Below are 18363 nucleotides of genomic sequence, written 5' to 3'. Positions count from 1 at the left end.
TGATTCTCAAGAATGCCGCCATCAATTCTAGCTTATACCACGAAGATTCTGATTAAGGAATCCAAGAGATAAACATTCAAGCCTTGTTTGCATGTAGAACGGAAGTGGTTGTCAGGCACGCGTTCATAAGTGAGAATGATGATGAGCGTCACATAATCATCACGTTCATCATGATCTTGGGTGCGAATGAATATCTTAGAACAAGAATAAGCTGAATTGAATAGAAGAACAATAGTAATTGCATTAATACTCGAGGTACAGCAGAGCTCTACACCTTAATCTATAGTGTGTAGAAACTCCACCGTTGAAAATATATAAGTGATAATGGTGATCATTGGCTTCGGCCCCAAAGAGGGAACCAGAAGAACCAAGATGATCTAAGAACTAGACGTTCAAAGATGAAAATACAATAGCAAAATGTCCTATTTTTAGAGAACTAGTAGCCTAGGGTTTACAGAAATGAGTAAATGACATAAAAATCCACTTCCGGGCCCACTTGGTGTGTGCTTGGACTGAGCATTAAAGCTTCCATGTGTAGAGACTTTTCTTGGAGTTAAACGCCAGCTTTTGTGCCAGTTTGGGCGTTTAACTCCCACTTCTGTGCCAGTTCCGGCGTTTAACGCCGGGAATTCTTGAGCTGATTTGGAACGCCAGTTTGGGCCATCAAATCTTGAGCAAAGTATGGACTATTATTTATTGCTGAAAAGCCCAGGATGTCTACTTTCCAACTCAATTGAGAGCGTGCCAATTAGGCTTTTGTAGCACCAGAAAATCCACTTTGAATTCAGAGAGGTCAGAATCCAACATCATCTACAGTCCCTTTTCAGCCTCTGAATCAGATTTTTGCTCAGGTCCCTCAATTTCAGCCAGAGAATACCTGAAATCACAGAAAAACACACAAACTCATAGTAAAGTCCAGAAAAGTGAATTTTAAATAAAAACTAATAAAAATATAATAAAAACTAACTAAAACATACTAAAAACATACTAAAAATAATGCCAAAAAGCGTATAAATTATCCGCTCATCAGGAGGGTTTTAAGTTAGATGTTTCTCCTTTTGTCTTTGGTTGAGTAATTGGTAACACTTGTGTTATCAAACTCCTTAGTTGATTGATAATTGAAAGTTGCTAATTGATTTGGATTCCACTGAAGCTAGTCATTCCTTAGGAGTTGACTAGTACTTGAAAAATCAAATTAATTCATCCACTTGACATTCTTTCATAATTAGAGGGTTAACTAAGTGGGAGTAATGAACAATTCTCATCACTATTGATAAGGATAACTAGGATAGGACTTCTAGTTCTTATACCTTGCCAAGAGCTTTTATAGTTGTTAGTTTGTTTCTTTTACAATTTAATTTTCTTATTGCTTATCTTAAAAACCCCAAAAATATACTTTTCCATAACCAATCATAAGCACACTTTCCTGCAATTCCTTAAGAGATGACCCGAGATTTGAATACTTCGGTTATCAATTTTACTAGGGGTTTGTTACTTGTGACAAACAATCTTTTGTATGAAAGGATTCTTGTTGGTTTAGAAGCTATACTTTCAACGAGAATTTAATTGTGAAATTCTAGACCACGCAAGGAATCCGTTCATCACCCCCCAAGGGTCAACAGGAAGGGATGATGCCCCCAAACAGGTTGGACTTTAAAACATTCCTGCTTAAAGCTGTGAAAAGAAACCTCAAACAACCCGAAGATAAGCTGATTCAGTTGGGCTCGGAATGACACGTAGCCTTTCTTGTGATTTCCCTCCTTGGTTGGGAGAGTGCACAAGGAAAAATACAGGAAAACCTCCACACGAGCAGGGAGCTCCAGATACTCACAAACTAGTTCGAAAGCCTGGATAGCCGCCCATCTATTTAGATGTAATTGAGACGGCACCACCGAACATCGATTCAGCAAAGCTTGAACAAATGCAGAAAAGGGAAGCCGCATCCCCAACCACGTGAACATAGACTCGTAAACGCACATCTCGTCGGTGACTCGGGGAAAGTAAAAATTTATGTAGCAAACATTCTCATCTACCCCGGAAAGCAAAAGATCATATACTGGTGCTTTGCCTTGCAACCTCCACATACCGCGCCATCATCGTGCAACTTCTGGAGGTTGTCTTTTGTAAGCCAGGAATGTGTCCCCCACACGTCAGAGATTACCCAATAATAAGCGTTAGGAATGCCTCCGGCCGGGAAAACAAAAATCTTAGCGCCCTCAGTTCTCTGCCGACCCATACATATAAATGAAAGGGGCACCACCGTCATCCCACTCCCCAGAAGAAGAAAACTATACAGATTATATACTAAAGGCTCCCAAAGGATATCTAAAAAATAGTGGCGCCTTCTCCCTGTTTTCCTACCATCTCCAAGCTATGGCAAAACAGTGGTAGCCCCACTAATTTCCTATTATCCCTACATTAAAAGCACCCCGAAAAAGACAAATGCAGAAGGAAATAAATCAAAAGAAAAATGCGAAAATAACAACAAAGACACCAACCTCATTCTCAGAAAGACAAAACGATAAAAGCAGAGATGCAGAACGCACAGGAAAACATAGCACAATTAGCACACTGAAACACAAAAATCCAGCCAAAAGCAACACAAAAAAGGAAATATGGAAACCACTCGAGCAAGGAAAATGGAAGAAAGAAGGAGGAGTAGTTACAAGCAAAGGAAATAAAAAGATAAGAAGAAGCGGTTACGAAATAAAAGCCTCCAAAGGTTTCAAATGAAATGCAGAGGAACGGAGGGCAAAACAGGAAAAAAACCTAAAACTTCTCCTCTTGCATTAAAACGTCATTATGACGCATGGGAAGCCGCAACTGACAAACCCTTCAAAGAATGCAACGGTCAAAAGATGAGACGGCCAAGTGCTCCACGGGTTTCCGATCCAGAAGGGAAGTTCGATGTATGTGGCACTTCATTCCCCATGCTAGGCTCGCGAATCGCAAACCCCATAGCAAAACGAACTCCTCCAGCGACGAGACTGCGCAAGCACACCCTCTCGCTCCGGAGGCAAATGTTCCGAACTGGATCTTCGGGTCCTCTAGTGGAGTAGCAACAACCCAACTACCCAAGCCCAAGGCACCACCATGGCCAAACTGCCTAGGGGACCTCAAATCCTTAACCGATATTCAAATTCAAATACTTTTCTTATTTTAGATAACAAAATAAAGATAAAACAACGACTGCAAACTATATAAAGGGAGTCAAGAGCTCCCTCAAGTACGTTACACACTCATAACTCTCATCTATACCTCTGAGATCCATTTTGACTTGAGCGTTAGAGTGTCTTTGTAGGTACCACCCCTGCGGCTCCAGAAGTCCAATCATGTCATCACCAAGACCGACGAATCTCCGATCCTTCTTTTAACCCGTACCAACGAAGTCTTGTACAATTTTATTCTAATTTACATTTGTATTTGCTAAAAGCAATAAATGATATAAATATAAAATATGTCTTTGAATTTATTATAATTATATTTTATTTTCTATTTTAATATTATTTTATTTTATTTTAATTTAAATTTATTAAAACCAATATTTTTATAAATATTAATAAAAAATTCAAATTTTTGTAATTATTTTTTATTTGATTTTCTCTGATAATATTGTTATTTCATTATAATTGATATTTATTAAAATTAATAAATAATATAAATATAAAAAATTAATTTTTTGAATTTTATATAATTATTTTTTATTTTCTATTTAATATTGTTATTTATTTTATTTTGTACTTATTAAAATTATTTTTATAAATATTAATAAAAATTTTGAATTTTTTATAATTATTTTTTATTTTATTTTCTATTACAATATTATTATTTTATTGTAATTGGTATTTACTAAAAGTAATAAATAAAATAAATATAAAAAATATGTTTTATGAATTTATTATAATTATTGTTTTAATATTATTTTTATTTTATTTTCCTATGTAACTATTAGAACTAATTTTTTTATAAATATTAATAAAAAATTTAAATTTTCAGTAATTTTTTTATTTTGTTTTCTGTTACAATGTTATTATTTATTGTAATTGGTATTTATTAAATTCATAAATAATAAAAATAAAAAAATTAACTTTTTTTTGAATTTGGAATAATCGTGTGAAATCGTTCCCATGAAACACATGTACTTCCAGTTGTATCTCCGTATCTTCCAACAATCTTTCTTGCATATCAAGTTGGCCTGGATAAGCCAATCGCATTCACGGCTATACATCATACATTTTGTATAGAATGTCTGTGGTTCGAACTCATGAACAACATAATCGACTCTTCTAAAGATAATGTAGCTCCGAATTGCCGCGATAATCAATTTTCTAAAACCGTATTCCATTTCAATGCTGAGCTCCTCGTCCTCAAGATTAGCAACACCTATAGAACAAAAATTGTTGCTAATCGATCCGTCCAAAAAACACATTAAGAAAAACATATTACTTACACTTCACGTACCTATGTTCGCATATTCGAAAAATTTCGGTGCATGTATAACGTCAAGATCCAAGATACACATAAAAGTGGAACATCCATGGGTTGATTAGATGTTGGTGGAACCACTACATCTTCCGCAACTGCCTCACCTCCCTATTGCCATCCTCGTCCTCGTCACCGACTTCGTAGGTAGCTTCGAAATCCTCTTCACTATCATTGTTCATTCCTTCGTACACTTCAACTATGTCATCTTGCATGTCTAGGTCCTATTGAATCTATCCGCATTATATGTTCAAAGTCAACATACAGCTCAATATTTGAATGTTGCACCTGAGTTTTCTAGTGAATATGAAACATACACTGAATACTTATTTCGTCAATAATCAGAATAATCTCAAGCTGTATTAGGCTGCCGAATATGATAACCGGACTCTTGTAGAGAATATTGTCCACCCTCTTTAAAATATCGCTCTCTATGCTTTGACAAAGACTGTATTGTAGTTTCGCGAATGTCATGATGCGTGGAACCAGAAACCAAAACAGATTCTCATACACGAAACTCATCTCCTCATATGTGTTTCGTATAATCACACCGTTATGGTAAACCACTATATTTGTATTGTCCTCCATCATACCAACAATGCACTAAAACATAAATTTCGCAATGAAATAAAATAGTAACGAACTTCGATTTTTATAAGCAAAAGACCCACCTTGCAGATTACGTATTGAAATCGTAACAAATCGACAATTAACATGTGTACAACACATACCTTACGTGTTATATGAATGTCTGCCATGTGGCCAACTCGTATGTAACGTGTTGCCTCTGATATTGCCACACGTCCATCATGTTGCATGCGTGGTGACTTGGCACATTTATTGGGCAGGCTATACATATAGCATTCACCCACCGCTATATACACAAAAAAAGTTCATTTCAACAAAAACACGTCTTTTTCTGGTAGAAAAAAATTAGCCTTAATATGTAGATTGTCATTAATTGTTTAATGAATATTAAGTACTTAACTCTGGTTTGTTATGAAATTTAGTTTAATTTTAAAGTTGTTAAAAATTTTGATAATTTTAAAAAATAAATAAATAAATAAATAAACAAGTAAAATAAAAAATATTAAAAATATATAGACTAACTTAATTTATAAATGTATTTAAATATTATAAAGAATATAAATTCAAACTTTTACTCTTGTCCATTTTTAGTATAAAATTTTTTTTAATGAATGTTTTAAAAATATGATATTTCAGTCATTTTAGTTGCATTGTTAATATTAGTTATATAAAATTATTGAAGTCATTGAAATTATTGAAACATTAATATTCCTATGACACTTAAAAACCTTCTTTTAGTTTAATTTGTTGTAGTATAATTTTTTGACACTTTAATTATTTTATTAATTTTTATAATTTTACCAAATTTATAATTGAACCTTTACAATTTAAAAGCTTTTAATTGAATTTACATCAATTTTAAATATATAATTAGATTATTTTAACCGAAAACATTACAAAAACATTTTCGAATATCTCACACTAATAGCAAATATATCATAGCATATTCTGTTAAGTTAAACAGTTTTTAGAATGATAATGATGTGATTAAAAATTTAAAATTAGTATAAAAATTTAATTAAAAATTTTTAAAATATAAAAATTTAATTATAAATTTAATAAAATTATATAGACTAACACAAAAACTTAAAATTTTTTGACGTACCAGATTAAATACTGACCAAATTACAAATTTTTAACAGATAGTCTCTCGTTTTTCCAACTTATATATATAATAATACGATTTTTTTAAATAAATATTTTATTTATAAATATAAATAATTTATAATATTTTTTTTAAATAAATAAAAAAAGGTGTCCGATTTAATGAACGATATTTGCCTCAGAAACCTGAAGCCAGGATGACTTTTCCATCCTCGTATTCCCAGCTTTAATATCCCTTCAAAAAAAGTTTATCATGTTTTCTTGTATACGTCAAAAATAAGACTGAATTTATAATATTAATTTAATATAGGGGTGAATTTATAATAAATTATAGGGGGTGAATTTATAATATTAATTTAATTAATTAAAAAAATTGAAGAAGATAAGTGCTTCCATATCATGCACATCCCAGCAACTTCCAGTTTTCATGGTCATCTTCTTCTCCATCCTCAAGCACTGCTTTGAGAATATCCCTTTTCATTTTGTTATTGTTGGCTCCTCCTCTACTTCATTCCACAACACCATTTACTTCTCCTTTTTTGAAATCATTCAGAATTTTAAGATCATCATTTGGGTCTGTAGCACCGTAACACACTGTGATCATCATCATCGTCCAGAAGAAGAGAAAGTTGCAAGCTTTGATCCGATGAAGACGAATACCAACCATAATTTTAGAGAGAAACGGTGATCAAAGTTTGACATTTTTTGAGTAAATTCATAATCCCATGAATGAGAAAAGATCAAATTCTGACTCCTGTGACTGAAATTGAGATCGAAACAAAAAAATTCAGAGAGAGAAAAAGAAAGAAGAAATGAAGTGACAACAAAAACAAGCGAGCATTGTGTTTGAGTTTGTGTGTCTTTAATTTCTTACATTTACCTGTTTAAATGAATTGGGACTCAAACTTTGGAATGGTAGCAAGAAGCAACTATGGAGCCAGATGTTTCAGGAAGCAGACCACCCGCAGCGTCCGGTGGAGTTGTGGTTCTGATGGCATCGATTGCTGCGTTTCTATGGAGGCTGAGAAGAAGAGAAGATGATCTGAGCGAGATCTACAAATACATTTAATTTTGGATTAAAGCTGGTATTTTCAACAATTATTGTATGACAACCATCCAACCCTTCATTTGAAATCTTATTGCATGGTCGTCCTTTAAGGTCATGAATATACTTTTTCCACTAAAGACACTACCATGGATGTAATGTGTATTAGCGGTTATGTATTGTTATAGTTAGGAGGGGTGGTTTCTTTTATTCTAGAGTTTTTTTCTTTTTAATTTGTTAATAACAAATTTGACCCTCAATTTTGTGGATGATGAAATAAATTTAATTTTGATGCATTAAAGTAGTTTTATAAGTGTATTCAATTATGTAATATTACATCAACAAAAATAACTATCTTTTATATTGATCACGTAAATAATCATCCAAGAGAATAGATGTAATTGTATGACTGTGTAAAATATTTTACACTGTCAATACATCAAAATTAACCTCTTATAAAATTTTGATGCAAATTTGAAGATGCGTAATTTTAAATTTTGAGATACACAAATTTTGGATTCAATTTGTATTTGTGTATTTTTTTTATCAATCTTGCTACAAGTTCAGACTTTTTTTACAACCAACTTCAATTAAATTAGTCCAAACCTAACAAAAATAAGTTTTATTAGTGAAAGCGAGAATACACGCTCCAACTATCCTACTAACGTAAATGTTCCCTCCTCCTCCTATTCGTCTTCGCTTGTTTTTCTTCATTGTCGTTCTTTTATTGTTGCTACATTTTTTTTCTTCCTCCTCTTCTTAGTGATTTTGCAGCATTATGTGTTTCTTCTTCTTTTTTTAATTTTTTTCTTGTTTTTATTTTTGTTAAGAAAGTAAAACAAAAAGAATAATGAGAAGGTAAAACAAGAAGGAGAAGATGAACAAGAAAAGAAGAAGACAGATGATAATGAAGAAGAAGAAGAAGGAAGAGGATTTTTGAGTTATCATTAAGTAATTTCGATGCATTCTGGATTCAAATAATGTGCACTTAGTATGTGATTGTTTTGAACCGAGTTTACTTGTGTGTTATCATCATTAAGTAATTCCGGTGCATTCTTGGTTTAATTTTGGTGCATTCTGAATTTGAATTTGGATCTTCTAAATTTGAATTTTTACTTTAGAGGGTAAATTGTGATTTCTCACCCTTGAATGGTTTCTCTATCATATTTTCTTTTGGTCCCACCTATGAAATAAATGGTGAGAGATCACACTTTAGAAATTCAAAATTTAGAGGATCAAAATCCTTTAGATTTAAATAAAGCGCACTTTTGGTCCGAAATTGTTTTGAACTAAATTTGTTTGTGTGTTATCATTAAGGAATTTTGGTGCATTCTGAATTTGAATAATTATACATATAAGAAGACGACGACGACGACGATGACGACAATAACGATAACGATAACGATAACGATGGTGATAATAATGATGATGGAGGAGGAGGAAGAAAAGGAAGGAGAAGATGGAAAAAATTGAAATGAGAAAAGAAAGAGGAGAGGAGAAAGAGAAGGAGGAGGAGATGGAAGTGGTAGTGTGGTGGTGGTGACGACGACGATAACGAAAGAGAAAAATAAGGGAAAAAGAGAAGAAAGAGAAGAAGAAATTGCAACATCAATGGAAGAATGAGGAGGAACACGAAGGAGGAAGAACGCGAAGGAGGAGGAAGAGGAAAAAAAGAAGCGCAAGATGTGAAAAACAGTTATAATAATTTGATTAGACTTGGTTAAGTATTTTACTTGGTTGTAGAATTTTATTTTTTTTATATTTTACTGTAAAACAAATTAGAAAGTCCGATGAAGACATTTAAAAAATTTAAATACCAAAATAACAAATTTAAGGATTAGATTTAAATATTTAAAAATTTAAAATAAAAATAATAAATCTAGAAATTAAATTTGAATATTTAAAAATTTAAAAATTAAAATTAACAAATCTGAAGGTTAAATTTGTGACCTACATATCATGATGGAACACACCAAACTTTAATAAAGTTGAAAAATACTGTTGAGAAGCCAATATCAAAATTAGAAGGTACTAAAATAAAATCGAATATCAAAATTTTATTTTTCTTTGAAACAAATTAAAACTGTGAAACATTTCTTTACTATTAATTTGGATTCTAATACACCAAAAAAGGTATAAAATAAATATCAAAAATGTTATTTGTACACTAAAATTAGTCATTAATATAATATAAATATATATATATATATATATATATATATATTGTTTAATTTATTTTCAATGTTATTTATATTTCAATGTGTATTTTATACTAGTAACTAATTTTGATGACTAATTTTAATATAGGCTTAGTAATTAGTATAGTCGGATAAATATTTATCTAAGTAATGTGTGATGCAATCATGCAATCATGCAAACTCACTCAACTTCAATTTGGAGTGAGTTATTAATTCAAAAGCTTCCCTAGACAGCTTTACCTGCAACAACATCCATTAAACCAATTAGATGAGACGCAAATGACATGAACATCCAATGATGCCACGATCAAGGAACCACTAGAAAACCAGCGAAGTAGGTAGCAAATGTCGGATAAATCGTGGTATGAATGTCAAGATTAAAATCATACCGAAGTTGAATATATGTCCTATTGATCTGGATCCGAATCCGATGCTAGTTTTATTCTAAAGTTTTCTTTCCAAGTTCTCCAAGCCTTTCTAACTTCATCCAATTGAGTTTCTGGAATGCTTGTATACTTGTCCAATTTCTCAACCCAAAGCTTCCATGGAGGCTTTGACGAATCTAGAAACTTGGAAACTTGAGGCAACATAACAGACACGTAGAACTCGTCCACTGCTTTCAGAATTTGTTCTGACTCGACGATAGACACCATCTCAGGCCTTGTTAAACTGCCGGCACTTGCTCTCATGCTGAAAGCATTTCCCTTCAAGATCAAAACTTCTGGCGGGGCAAGGGGGAGGACGATTCGCGAAAACTTGACGAGTGACAAAGAAAGGATGTCTCTTGGGATTAAATTGCGCTTAACTGCCACAGCAGTCCCAACCATTTTGCGTATCTGGCAATCCATTCAGAGAGCAAGGATGATAGTTAAGATCTAGATAATTTAACATATTTGACTGAACTGTTTGATATAACATGTGTTCACATCTCAGCGAACTAAGTACTGAATTGGTTCTAACTTGCCACGCTGGACATATGTCTAAACAACGTCGTTTCGTTTTGGCATTTAAACAAGGCAAAAACAAGAAAAAGGAGAAGAGTTTATATGATTTGCAAATTATTATATCTCCTTTCATTCTCCAAAATGACCTTATTTTGCTTTATTTAAGGGCTAAAACGAAAATACGCTATTTAGCCATGTGTCTAACGAGAACTAATTCAGCATTTCGTTCCTTGATTCAATGTTAGAAAGCGTTCAGGGACCAATGTGGTGCCTGGAATTAAATCTCGAAAACCAGGACAATGAATTTCGAATCTAAAGGACTAAAATGATGAAAATCATAAATACGAAGGACTACTATGGAAATTTAGTCCGAATTTTCATAAAGTGCAAAAGTTATTACCAGTAAAACAGAATTAACAACTTACTTGATGAAGCATGAAGGACTCCCCCCATATATCGAGCTCAACGTAATTATATCCAAGTGATGTTTCTAACTTCCCACAAGAGCAACGGAAAATCTTTCTGAAATGAGAACCGCTTAATCTATCTGTCTCGTCAGGTTCATATAACCATCGTGCATGAACGCCTACAAGTGAGTGTCGATCACTCGAACAGCTAGATTCACTAGACCCCGAAGACTTGTGTCTCTGTTCCTTGTCGCTTAAACTAGTTGTGTTACCACTCAGAATATCATCAACATCACTTTCCTCACTCTCAGATTCCAAACTAGACAATCTTGTTCTGTTCGACGGGCTACCTTTTCCGTCGGCTCGCCTTTTACGGTAAGTTTTTCTGTACTTAGACCGTACAGTATAATTATGGAAAGGATGTTCTCCCTGAAACAAATAATATCAATATTACAAGTTTACAACACAAATGAATTTCATGCCGAAAAAAGTATAATAAAGATGAATTAAGCTATACCTCAAAAACATTAAGTATACTATTGAACTCCAAAATATGGGAATCAATTTCATCCTGACTGAAATGGCTCTGGATCCCTATAATATCAGCAGGGAGGAGGTAAGAATATTTCCGCAGATTGCACTCTCTTCTGGGATCAAATCTCCTTAAACAAGCCAAAACTTCAAAGTTAGAGATAACAGTGAAAAAGTTCATTGATAAAGAATGGTGTATATAACATTCCTCTAAAAATATCAGTACACTTTTATAGTTTGAATTACTTTAAAAATCATAGCCACCTAGTCCATATAAATTTTAGCCACTGGTCAAAATGAACACAATTTGTTATTTTCTTTCTTTACTTTGCTGCATCATAAGTTTCAAAGTCCTTGTAATAATTCAGTTATTATTGTAGTATGCAGAACACTTAGAAATTGAACACTGCATAAACAATAAGATACTAATAATCTTACTTTTTAGAAGGCAATATGCTGAAAACTCGGATTGTAGGAGGAAGGTAAGAATTAATGCAGTTCGCAAGGGAGATTCCATCATGGTCTTCTTTCCATGCACTATCCGGAATTTCCATCTTAAAGGATATCATTGTTGCTAAAGAATGAACCTGCACATAAAAATGAAGTAACAACAAGTAAGTCATATAGTGAAGCGAAAAGGTACAACTATAAGTAACAAGAAGGTTGGTTACTCCTTTATCAGTTCTGCTACTTCGGCTCCATTTAACTTTGTCCAAGTCTCCGAAATTACTATCTCGGATGCCACCGGCCTTGAAGATAGCAGTTTCGAGTTCTTTCTCGATCGCTACATCATGTTCGAATTTTCTTAGCAAGAAACTCATTCATAGAGGCCAGACTGGTTTGTAGTGTATGCAAGTAGTTGGAGTTAGCATTGAAAACAGGGTAATTTCATCTGAGTTTTAAGACCAGATAATATTAGTCAATAAAATATCAAATCTCATTCAAATATGTAACATTAGGGGTCATTAATTTTTATTTTCATCCATTATAGAAACGAAAAATCGCACTTCTCATTCAAACCTATGTGAATTTACAATTTTTTTTTATCAAGTAACCATCTTCCACTTTCCTTTTTTCCAATTTTAGTTTGAGTTCTGATTTTTCACAAGATTACATTTTCATTTTATACTTCATACTTGGGAACTTAGTGGAAGGTAAAGTATGTTTTTTTACCTAATATTTGCTATTTTCTTCAAAGATACACTAAGGTTTTATTTCATGCAATTTTGTTATAACATTTTCTGTTTATTCAATTTCGTACCTAACGTTTTCGATTTGAGTCAATGTTCCCCTATATGTTTTCAATTTTGTCTCTAACGGTTTAGATAGAGTTAATATCATAATTTTGACAGAATCGAAAATCTTAGAAATAAAATTCAGGAAGTTAAATGTTAGAGATACTTTTGAAGATAACTAACATTAGGAACAAAAGCATAAAAATTTAATTAATTTATCCTTAAAGAAATGTATGCATTTTAAGAATAATAATCACATAATCAATGATTGTTTTCTACTGTGAGGAGGAAGAATCAAATTAAAAGGGGGTCTTACTTGATAAGTCATGCTGATCTCGTTGCATTTGCAAACCTGTTAAATAAATAACGTTAACCTCAATAAAGAATTATTAAAAGAAAAAAAATTGGTGAAAATAAGAAAAAAGATAAAGGAACTGACCTCTATAATCAGTGCCAACATAACCGACTCTCATGACAACCTTTTTCTTGAGAAAAGGTTCCCACTTTGGAAGGGAAATGGTTGAAGTTTCGGCGGAAGAACAACAGAAGCAGCTGAATTTGGATCGAGGAACTAGCAGAGAAGAAGAAGAAGAAGAAGACACCATTTGTGCAAAACTTGGTATCATGTTCTCTGTTAGAGTGACACGTGTTGGAACAAGATTATACGAACACGCACCATACCAAATCATCACTTCACTTCACTTCTCTTCAAGACTTGAAAGCTCAAGCTCTATCTTCTAACTTCCAACACTGTTGTGTACAGTTATAACTTATAAACTGAATTCACTGTGTCGTGTTATCCTTTATCAACAATAATATAATATTATTATATTTATTTTATATTTAATAATTTATATCATCATCCATTGTGTATAAGCTTTTTTCTATTTAAATAAAATAAATACTTTATTTACCAATTTATTTAAGATGGAAGCAAATTACGCATTTACGTATATTACTCATTTTTGCATATTGAGCCAGCAAAAATGGATTAAAGTAAATTCCATTTATTTTCACTGTCAATAAAAAAAATATACTAAAACATTTTTTGACACAGAAAAGATAATAGTATGAATTATTTTTTCATTTACGCAGCCATTCTGAACGAAAATACATCAACAGAATTTATATCAAATTTAGCCATTTACTTAAAAATAACTGAACTCTCTAATCAAAGACAAAATATTTAGAAACATACATGAACGAAAATATATATACAGAATTGATATTGTGCCATGTTATCATTGTGGCTGAGAGCAACCAGAAGCCTCCCCCATCTCCAATAAAAGATATAAATTATTGAAGCAGCTTGTGGAACCTGAATTGATGTTTCTTTAACTAGCCCATGAAATTGTCATATGGCACTTGATGGATTTCTGAGGAATCATTTTCATGGGTATTCAACTATTCAATGGCCATCCATTTAAGCCAAATTCTTCACAACATTGCTATTTGATCCAGCATTGTCCTTGAAAATGTACTCTGAAGCTGAAAGACCCTCTTGATAAACTTCAATTGAGATTTGAGTTGCTTGATTTTACATTTTATTGATTTTGAGAAATAATCCTCAATCTTCATCCAAATTTCATGGCTGAAATTACAACCAACCATCTTTTTCTTGAACACAGGATCCATGGCGGCTAGTAACCAGAGAATAAATTGTAACCCTCTCGTCTCCATAGTTTGTACTTGGAAGATTCAATACCTGCGAGACGATCTTGTTCAGAAGCAAACTGTGAGGGAAACTTAACAGAATAGAGATGATCCTCCAAATCTTGGCCACGAATGCAGCAAAGGATTGCTGTTGCCATGTCCAGCGGTTGTTTTCACCGAGCTTGTCCCCAATTTGATTAAACGGTTGTTGAGAGAAGTAGTGTTTGATGTATTAGAATTGTTGGTAGCTTCAGGCGTGCTGGTAGCAGAGGAAGCCATGGATCTTTACATCTTAAGCTTAAGCTCTTGATACCATGAAAGGATTTGTAGAAGTTGATCAAGAAATCAAGAAAAGTAAAATGAACAGTAGAAGAAGAAAGAAAATGAAAAAGACTGAATGCATATGTTTCTGTATTTGGATATCACTCATATGTATACAACACTGAAGTTCACCTCTGTATATATAGAAAATGTGAAAATATCTAAAAGAGGCAACAGCCAACTAACATAACTGCTGATATCAAAAACAGTTATAACAAACCCTTAACAAACTACTCTATCTCTTTTCCTTTTGAATTTCCTATTCTATCCTTATTCTCTTCTACTACTCTATTATACTTCACAGTCCATTGCATACAGGTACACTTGTGTTCTTGTTGCAAAAATCACAATTGAAAAATCTAGTGCAGCTGTGTGAAAGTGCTAGCCAATGGAAGCTTCAACTAAGAGGCATGTTAGATGCCAAAAATGAGAAAAAGCTGATAATAGGAGAATAGCATTCATCACCTTTTACTTTCTAATTTTTCTTTCCACGATTTCCAACCATTCCTGACGTTGTCCAACTGATTGTTCGGTATGCCTGTGTTAGCATCCAATAACTCAACCCATTCTTTCCAAGGAGGTTTTGACGGGTCCAAAAATTTGGAGACTGCAGGTAACATAACTGATGTATAGAATTCTTCAACTTCCTTATTGATTTGTTCCGATTGAACTAATTTCAGCATTTCCGGCCTTGTGTATCCTGGTCTTTTTCTTACAGCGAATTTGTTTCCCCTTAATATCAAAACTTCTGATGGTGCAAGTGGCAGAATAATCCGGGAGAACTTTGTGAGAGAAAGCATTAGAATGTCTCTGGGGAGTAACCTGCGTTTTACCGCCACAGCTGTCCCAAGCATTTTTCTTATCTGGTCACAACATAATAAATTTTCTTATTATGATGCATGTGAAGCAAAGCAACAAATTCAACCAAAATCATTCATCTCAAACAAAGCACGAAACAAGATCACAATGCAAATAGTTAGTATTAAAAAGTTCTAGATTGGATGATTGAACTAGTCATGGCTTAAAACAGGACATTGCTAAGAAAATAGATAGAGAATGTATATTCCAAGGTATTGTTATTGTACATAAATTCACTAGCTTACACAATATGAACATGCACATTAAAGTATTAATATAAAGTGATTGATATTTCCAGATAGGAAATAAACTCAACTAGAAGTCTAGAACAATAAGTATTATAGTTACTTGTTTAGGGTATTGATTGAGATAATTTTCTTAAATATAACTGATTCATAAATAGTCAGATTTAATTTCAATGCATTTTCAATATAAAATTTATTTGCAGTTATTTAATCATACATTACATATCATTAAAAATGTTTGACTTTTAGAATACATCCTTAAAAGTTACATTTATCGTAATATATGATTTGTTGTTAATGTGAAGTTTATTTACAATTTCACATAATGATGTATCAAATCAACCCTAAAAGTTTTCTAAAGAAAATGTGCATATCAGCATGTTATTTAATATGTGCATACTCATATGCACCTCAAGTTTTTGTACTATGAAAAATCTGAAGAAATCCAGCACTAATTCTCCAAGGATAAGAAAAATTTACATAATAGTGTGGGAAAAGATTTACCTGATGCAACATAAAGGACTCTCCCTGTATGGATATCTCGATGTAACTATATCCTAGTGATTTTTCTAGCTTGCCACAAGAACACTGAAAAACTTTTCTGAAATGGGAAGAACTTAATCTATCTGCTTCCTCAGGTTCATATAACCATTTTGCAAGAATAACTGATTGAGGCTGTTGATCATGTGAACCATTTCCACTCTTATCAATAATGCCAGTGACTTCCTCATCAATATCCTCATTTTCTGACTCGGAAGCTGTTAAACTTGCACTTGTTGACAATGATTGCGTATGTGGGAACTTTTTCCTGTATTTGGACCTAGCAGTATAGTTATGGAAAGGATGCTCCCCCTATGAAGGAAACCATAGCTTGTAACTGACATCATCATGAAGGATAACAGAGTCATCCTAACTAGGTCCACAATCATCAGAGAAAGAATGTTGACCATAAAAATTCTAGCATGCTGGGTCTGTAATTTATTAATTTATTTTTGAAAAGAAATAGATATGAAAAAGCATATTATTGATAAGAGATCACATCTTAGTTACTATTTTGAATTTTGAGTCCACTCAGATTTAGGTACAAGAACAAATGATGTGAAAGAACATGTATGAATCCTCATAAATTAACTAGTACCAGAAAAACTTTCATAAATAATGAACGGAACAATACAGTAAATATGAACTAAAAGGAGTATTGATTTTACAATGAAATAAACAAAGGGCAGCAAGGAGACTAGAAGGCAACACACCTCAAATTCATTAAGAATATAATTGAACTCTGATATGTGGTTATCAATTTCATCATTGCTAGAATGACTTTCGATACCGATAATTTCAGCAGGAAGGAGGTAGGAATACTTCCTCAAAATGCAGTCCCCCCTCGTATCAAGACTCCTATTTCCGAGAGACCAAAACAAATAATTAGAGAGCAGCACAAAGGAGGAGTAGCGACTCAGGTTAATATTGAACATCAATGATCTTGGTTTCAAGTCTTACCGTTGCGCAGGCAAAATACTAAAAACTTTGATATCACGAGGAAGATAATAGTTAATATAAGCTGCAAGGAAAAAACCATAAGGATCTTCATCCCAAGGGTTTTCTGGGATTTCCATTTTAAAGGATATCATTGTTGCCAGAGAGTGAACCTAATAAAAAGCAAGAACCAATCACATCCTAGCAGCATCACACCAAGAATCCTGAGTAGAGAGCAAATGAGTAATATAAATAAAAAGCTCGAAGATCACCAATTACCCCTTTGTCAGTTCGGCTACTTCTGGCCCACGCAATCTTCTCCAGATTCCCGAAATTATTGTCATGGATGCCACCGGCCTTGTATATAGCAGTTTCCAGCTCCTTTTCAATGGCTACATTGTTCAAATCAGAATACTTTATCTACACTCAATCAATTCCTATGATTATGTAGTTTTATTTTTATTAAAGATATAGAATTTGTACTAATCCTATAAAGTATTCATTTTTCCAAGTAAGTTTCATGCCCCACAAACAGCTTCAGCATTTCTACAAGCATGTTATAGGCATTCCAAAGAGCAACTATTCTGAACTGGGATTCTCTTTCTTTTCTCTTCCTTTTTTCTCAACAAATACAGTTACATTATGATTATAGCTCAGAAGTGAAAAGAATCATACTTGATAGTGGTGAACATTCATCTCGCTGCATTTGCAGGCCTGAAATATATAAATTAAAAGGAGCATGAGAAACAAAGGTATATGTAGAAGCATAATTGTTACAAGAGTAAATTGGCAAAATAGTTACAAAATATTTTGGCGCTTATAAGATAGGAATGTAACTACTAACTAACCTCGGTAATTGGTGCCGACATAACCAACTCTCATAACAACTTTTTTCTTCCGAAGAGGGTGCCATACACGTGATTGGGCGGTTGAACTTAACGGTTGAGTTGAGGATGAGCGGCAATGGAAGCGTTTCACTGTTTTCGAGGCTCTTCTCAGCAGAGAGAAGAAGAGAGGGAGTTGCAGAGACAAGGTAGCCATCTCTCACCCTACACAGATCAGTTCACATTTCACATTCTACAATTTAATATTTTATTGGTTTAATTTGGATAACAATATTTGGAATTTTGGATCATATTTCACACTCCACTCGTAAAAAAAAAAATATAAGAGAAAGTATTTGGAACTAATTTTTAGTTATTTAAGATTAGTTCATTCTAAAATTTAGGTTTATAATCCGGAGTTAGAATTAAGTCTGTTTTTGAAATAAAAATTA

The 18363-nt window shown here is 33.0% G+C and overlaps 2 protein-coding genes across 3 annotated transcripts; both read right to left on the bottom strand.

Annotated features, from left to right (window-relative positions):
• Nucleotides 1-6414: 6414 nt before the first annotated feature.
• LOC130960579 (putative tRNA pseudouridine synthase) lies at nucleotides 6415-13291 on the bottom strand. 2 transcript variants are annotated; one of them, XM_057886008.1, is made up of 9 exons: nucleotides 12974-13291; nucleotides 12851-12886; nucleotides 11971-12083; nucleotides 11738-11886; nucleotides 11286-11430; nucleotides 10787-11197; nucleotides 9658-10253; nucleotides 7055-7227; nucleotides 6415-6934 (listed from the first exon to the last, which is right to left on the bottom strand). In XM_057886008.1, the coding sequence occupies exons 1-7, from the start codon at nucleotides 13221-13223 to the stop codon at nucleotides 9825-9827; spliced, it is 1533 nt and encodes a 510-aa protein (XP_057741991.1). In that variant the 5' UTR covers nucleotides 13224-13291; the 3' UTR covers nucleotides 6415-6934; nucleotides 7055-7227; nucleotides 9658-9824. The 2 variants fall into 2 exon arrangements, with proteins under 2 accessions (XP_057741991.1, XP_057741990.1); XM_057886007.1 differs by lacking the exons at nucleotides 6415-6934; nucleotides 7055-7227 and adding an exon at nucleotides 9441-9657 and having other exon boundaries at nucleotides 9807-10253; nucleotides 11738-12083.
• Nucleotides 13292-13632: 341 nt separating this feature from the next.
• On the bottom strand, nucleotides 13633-18136 carry LOC130961794 (putative tRNA pseudouridine synthase). Its single transcript, XM_057887801.1, has 8 exons — nucleotides 17936-18136; nucleotides 17763-17801; nucleotides 17367-17479; nucleotides 17112-17260; nucleotides 16865-17009; nucleotides 16116-16463; nucleotides 14974-15371; nucleotides 13633-14492 (listed from the first exon to the last, which is right to left on the bottom strand). Exons 1-8 carry the CDS (start codon nucleotides 18126-18128, stop codon nucleotides 14486-14488), a joined length of 1392 nt encoding a protein of 463 aa, XP_057743784.1. The 5' UTR covers nucleotides 18129-18136; the 3' UTR covers nucleotides 13633-14485.
• Nucleotides 18137-18363: the final 227 nt, after the last annotated feature.

This window comes from Arachis stenosperma, chromosome 2 (genome assembly GCF_014773155.1).
Source record: "Arachis stenosperma cultivar V10309 chromosome 2, arast.V10309.gnm1.PFL2, whole genome shotgun sequence".
Lineage (NCBI taxonomy): Eukaryota > Viridiplantae > Streptophyta > Magnoliopsida > Fabales > Fabaceae > Arachis > Arachis stenosperma.
This window is presented reverse-complemented; position numbering and strand designations above follow the sequence as displayed.

Bases quoted from the DNA above. Each gene is read 5' to 3' on its own strand.
- LOC130960579 (XM_057886007.1), bottom strand. From the start codon at position 13,223: ATGATTTGGTATGGTGCGTGTTCGTATAATCTTGTTCCAACACGTGTC. The intron at 12,887-12,973 runs GTCAGTTCCTTT...TTTATTTAACAG, and splicing joins TGTTGGCACTGATTATAGAG to GTTTGCAAATGCAACGAGAT. The intron at 11,198-11,285 runs GTATAGCTTAAT...TATTTGTTTCAG, and splicing joins GTATACTTAATGTTTTTGAG to GGAGAACATCCTTTCCATAA.
- LOC130961794 (XM_057887801.1), bottom strand. From the start codon at position 18,128: ATGGCTACCTTGTCTCTGCAACTCCCTCTCTTCTTCTCTCTGCTGAGA. The intron at 17,802-17,935 runs GTTAGTTAGTAG...TATATATTTCAG, and splicing joins TGTCGGCACCAATTACCGAG to GCCTGCAAATGCAGCGAGAT. The intron at 16,464-16,864 runs GTGTGTTGCCTT...TTTCCTTCATAG, and splicing joins ATATTCTTAATGAATTTGAG to GGGGAGCATCCTTTCCATAA.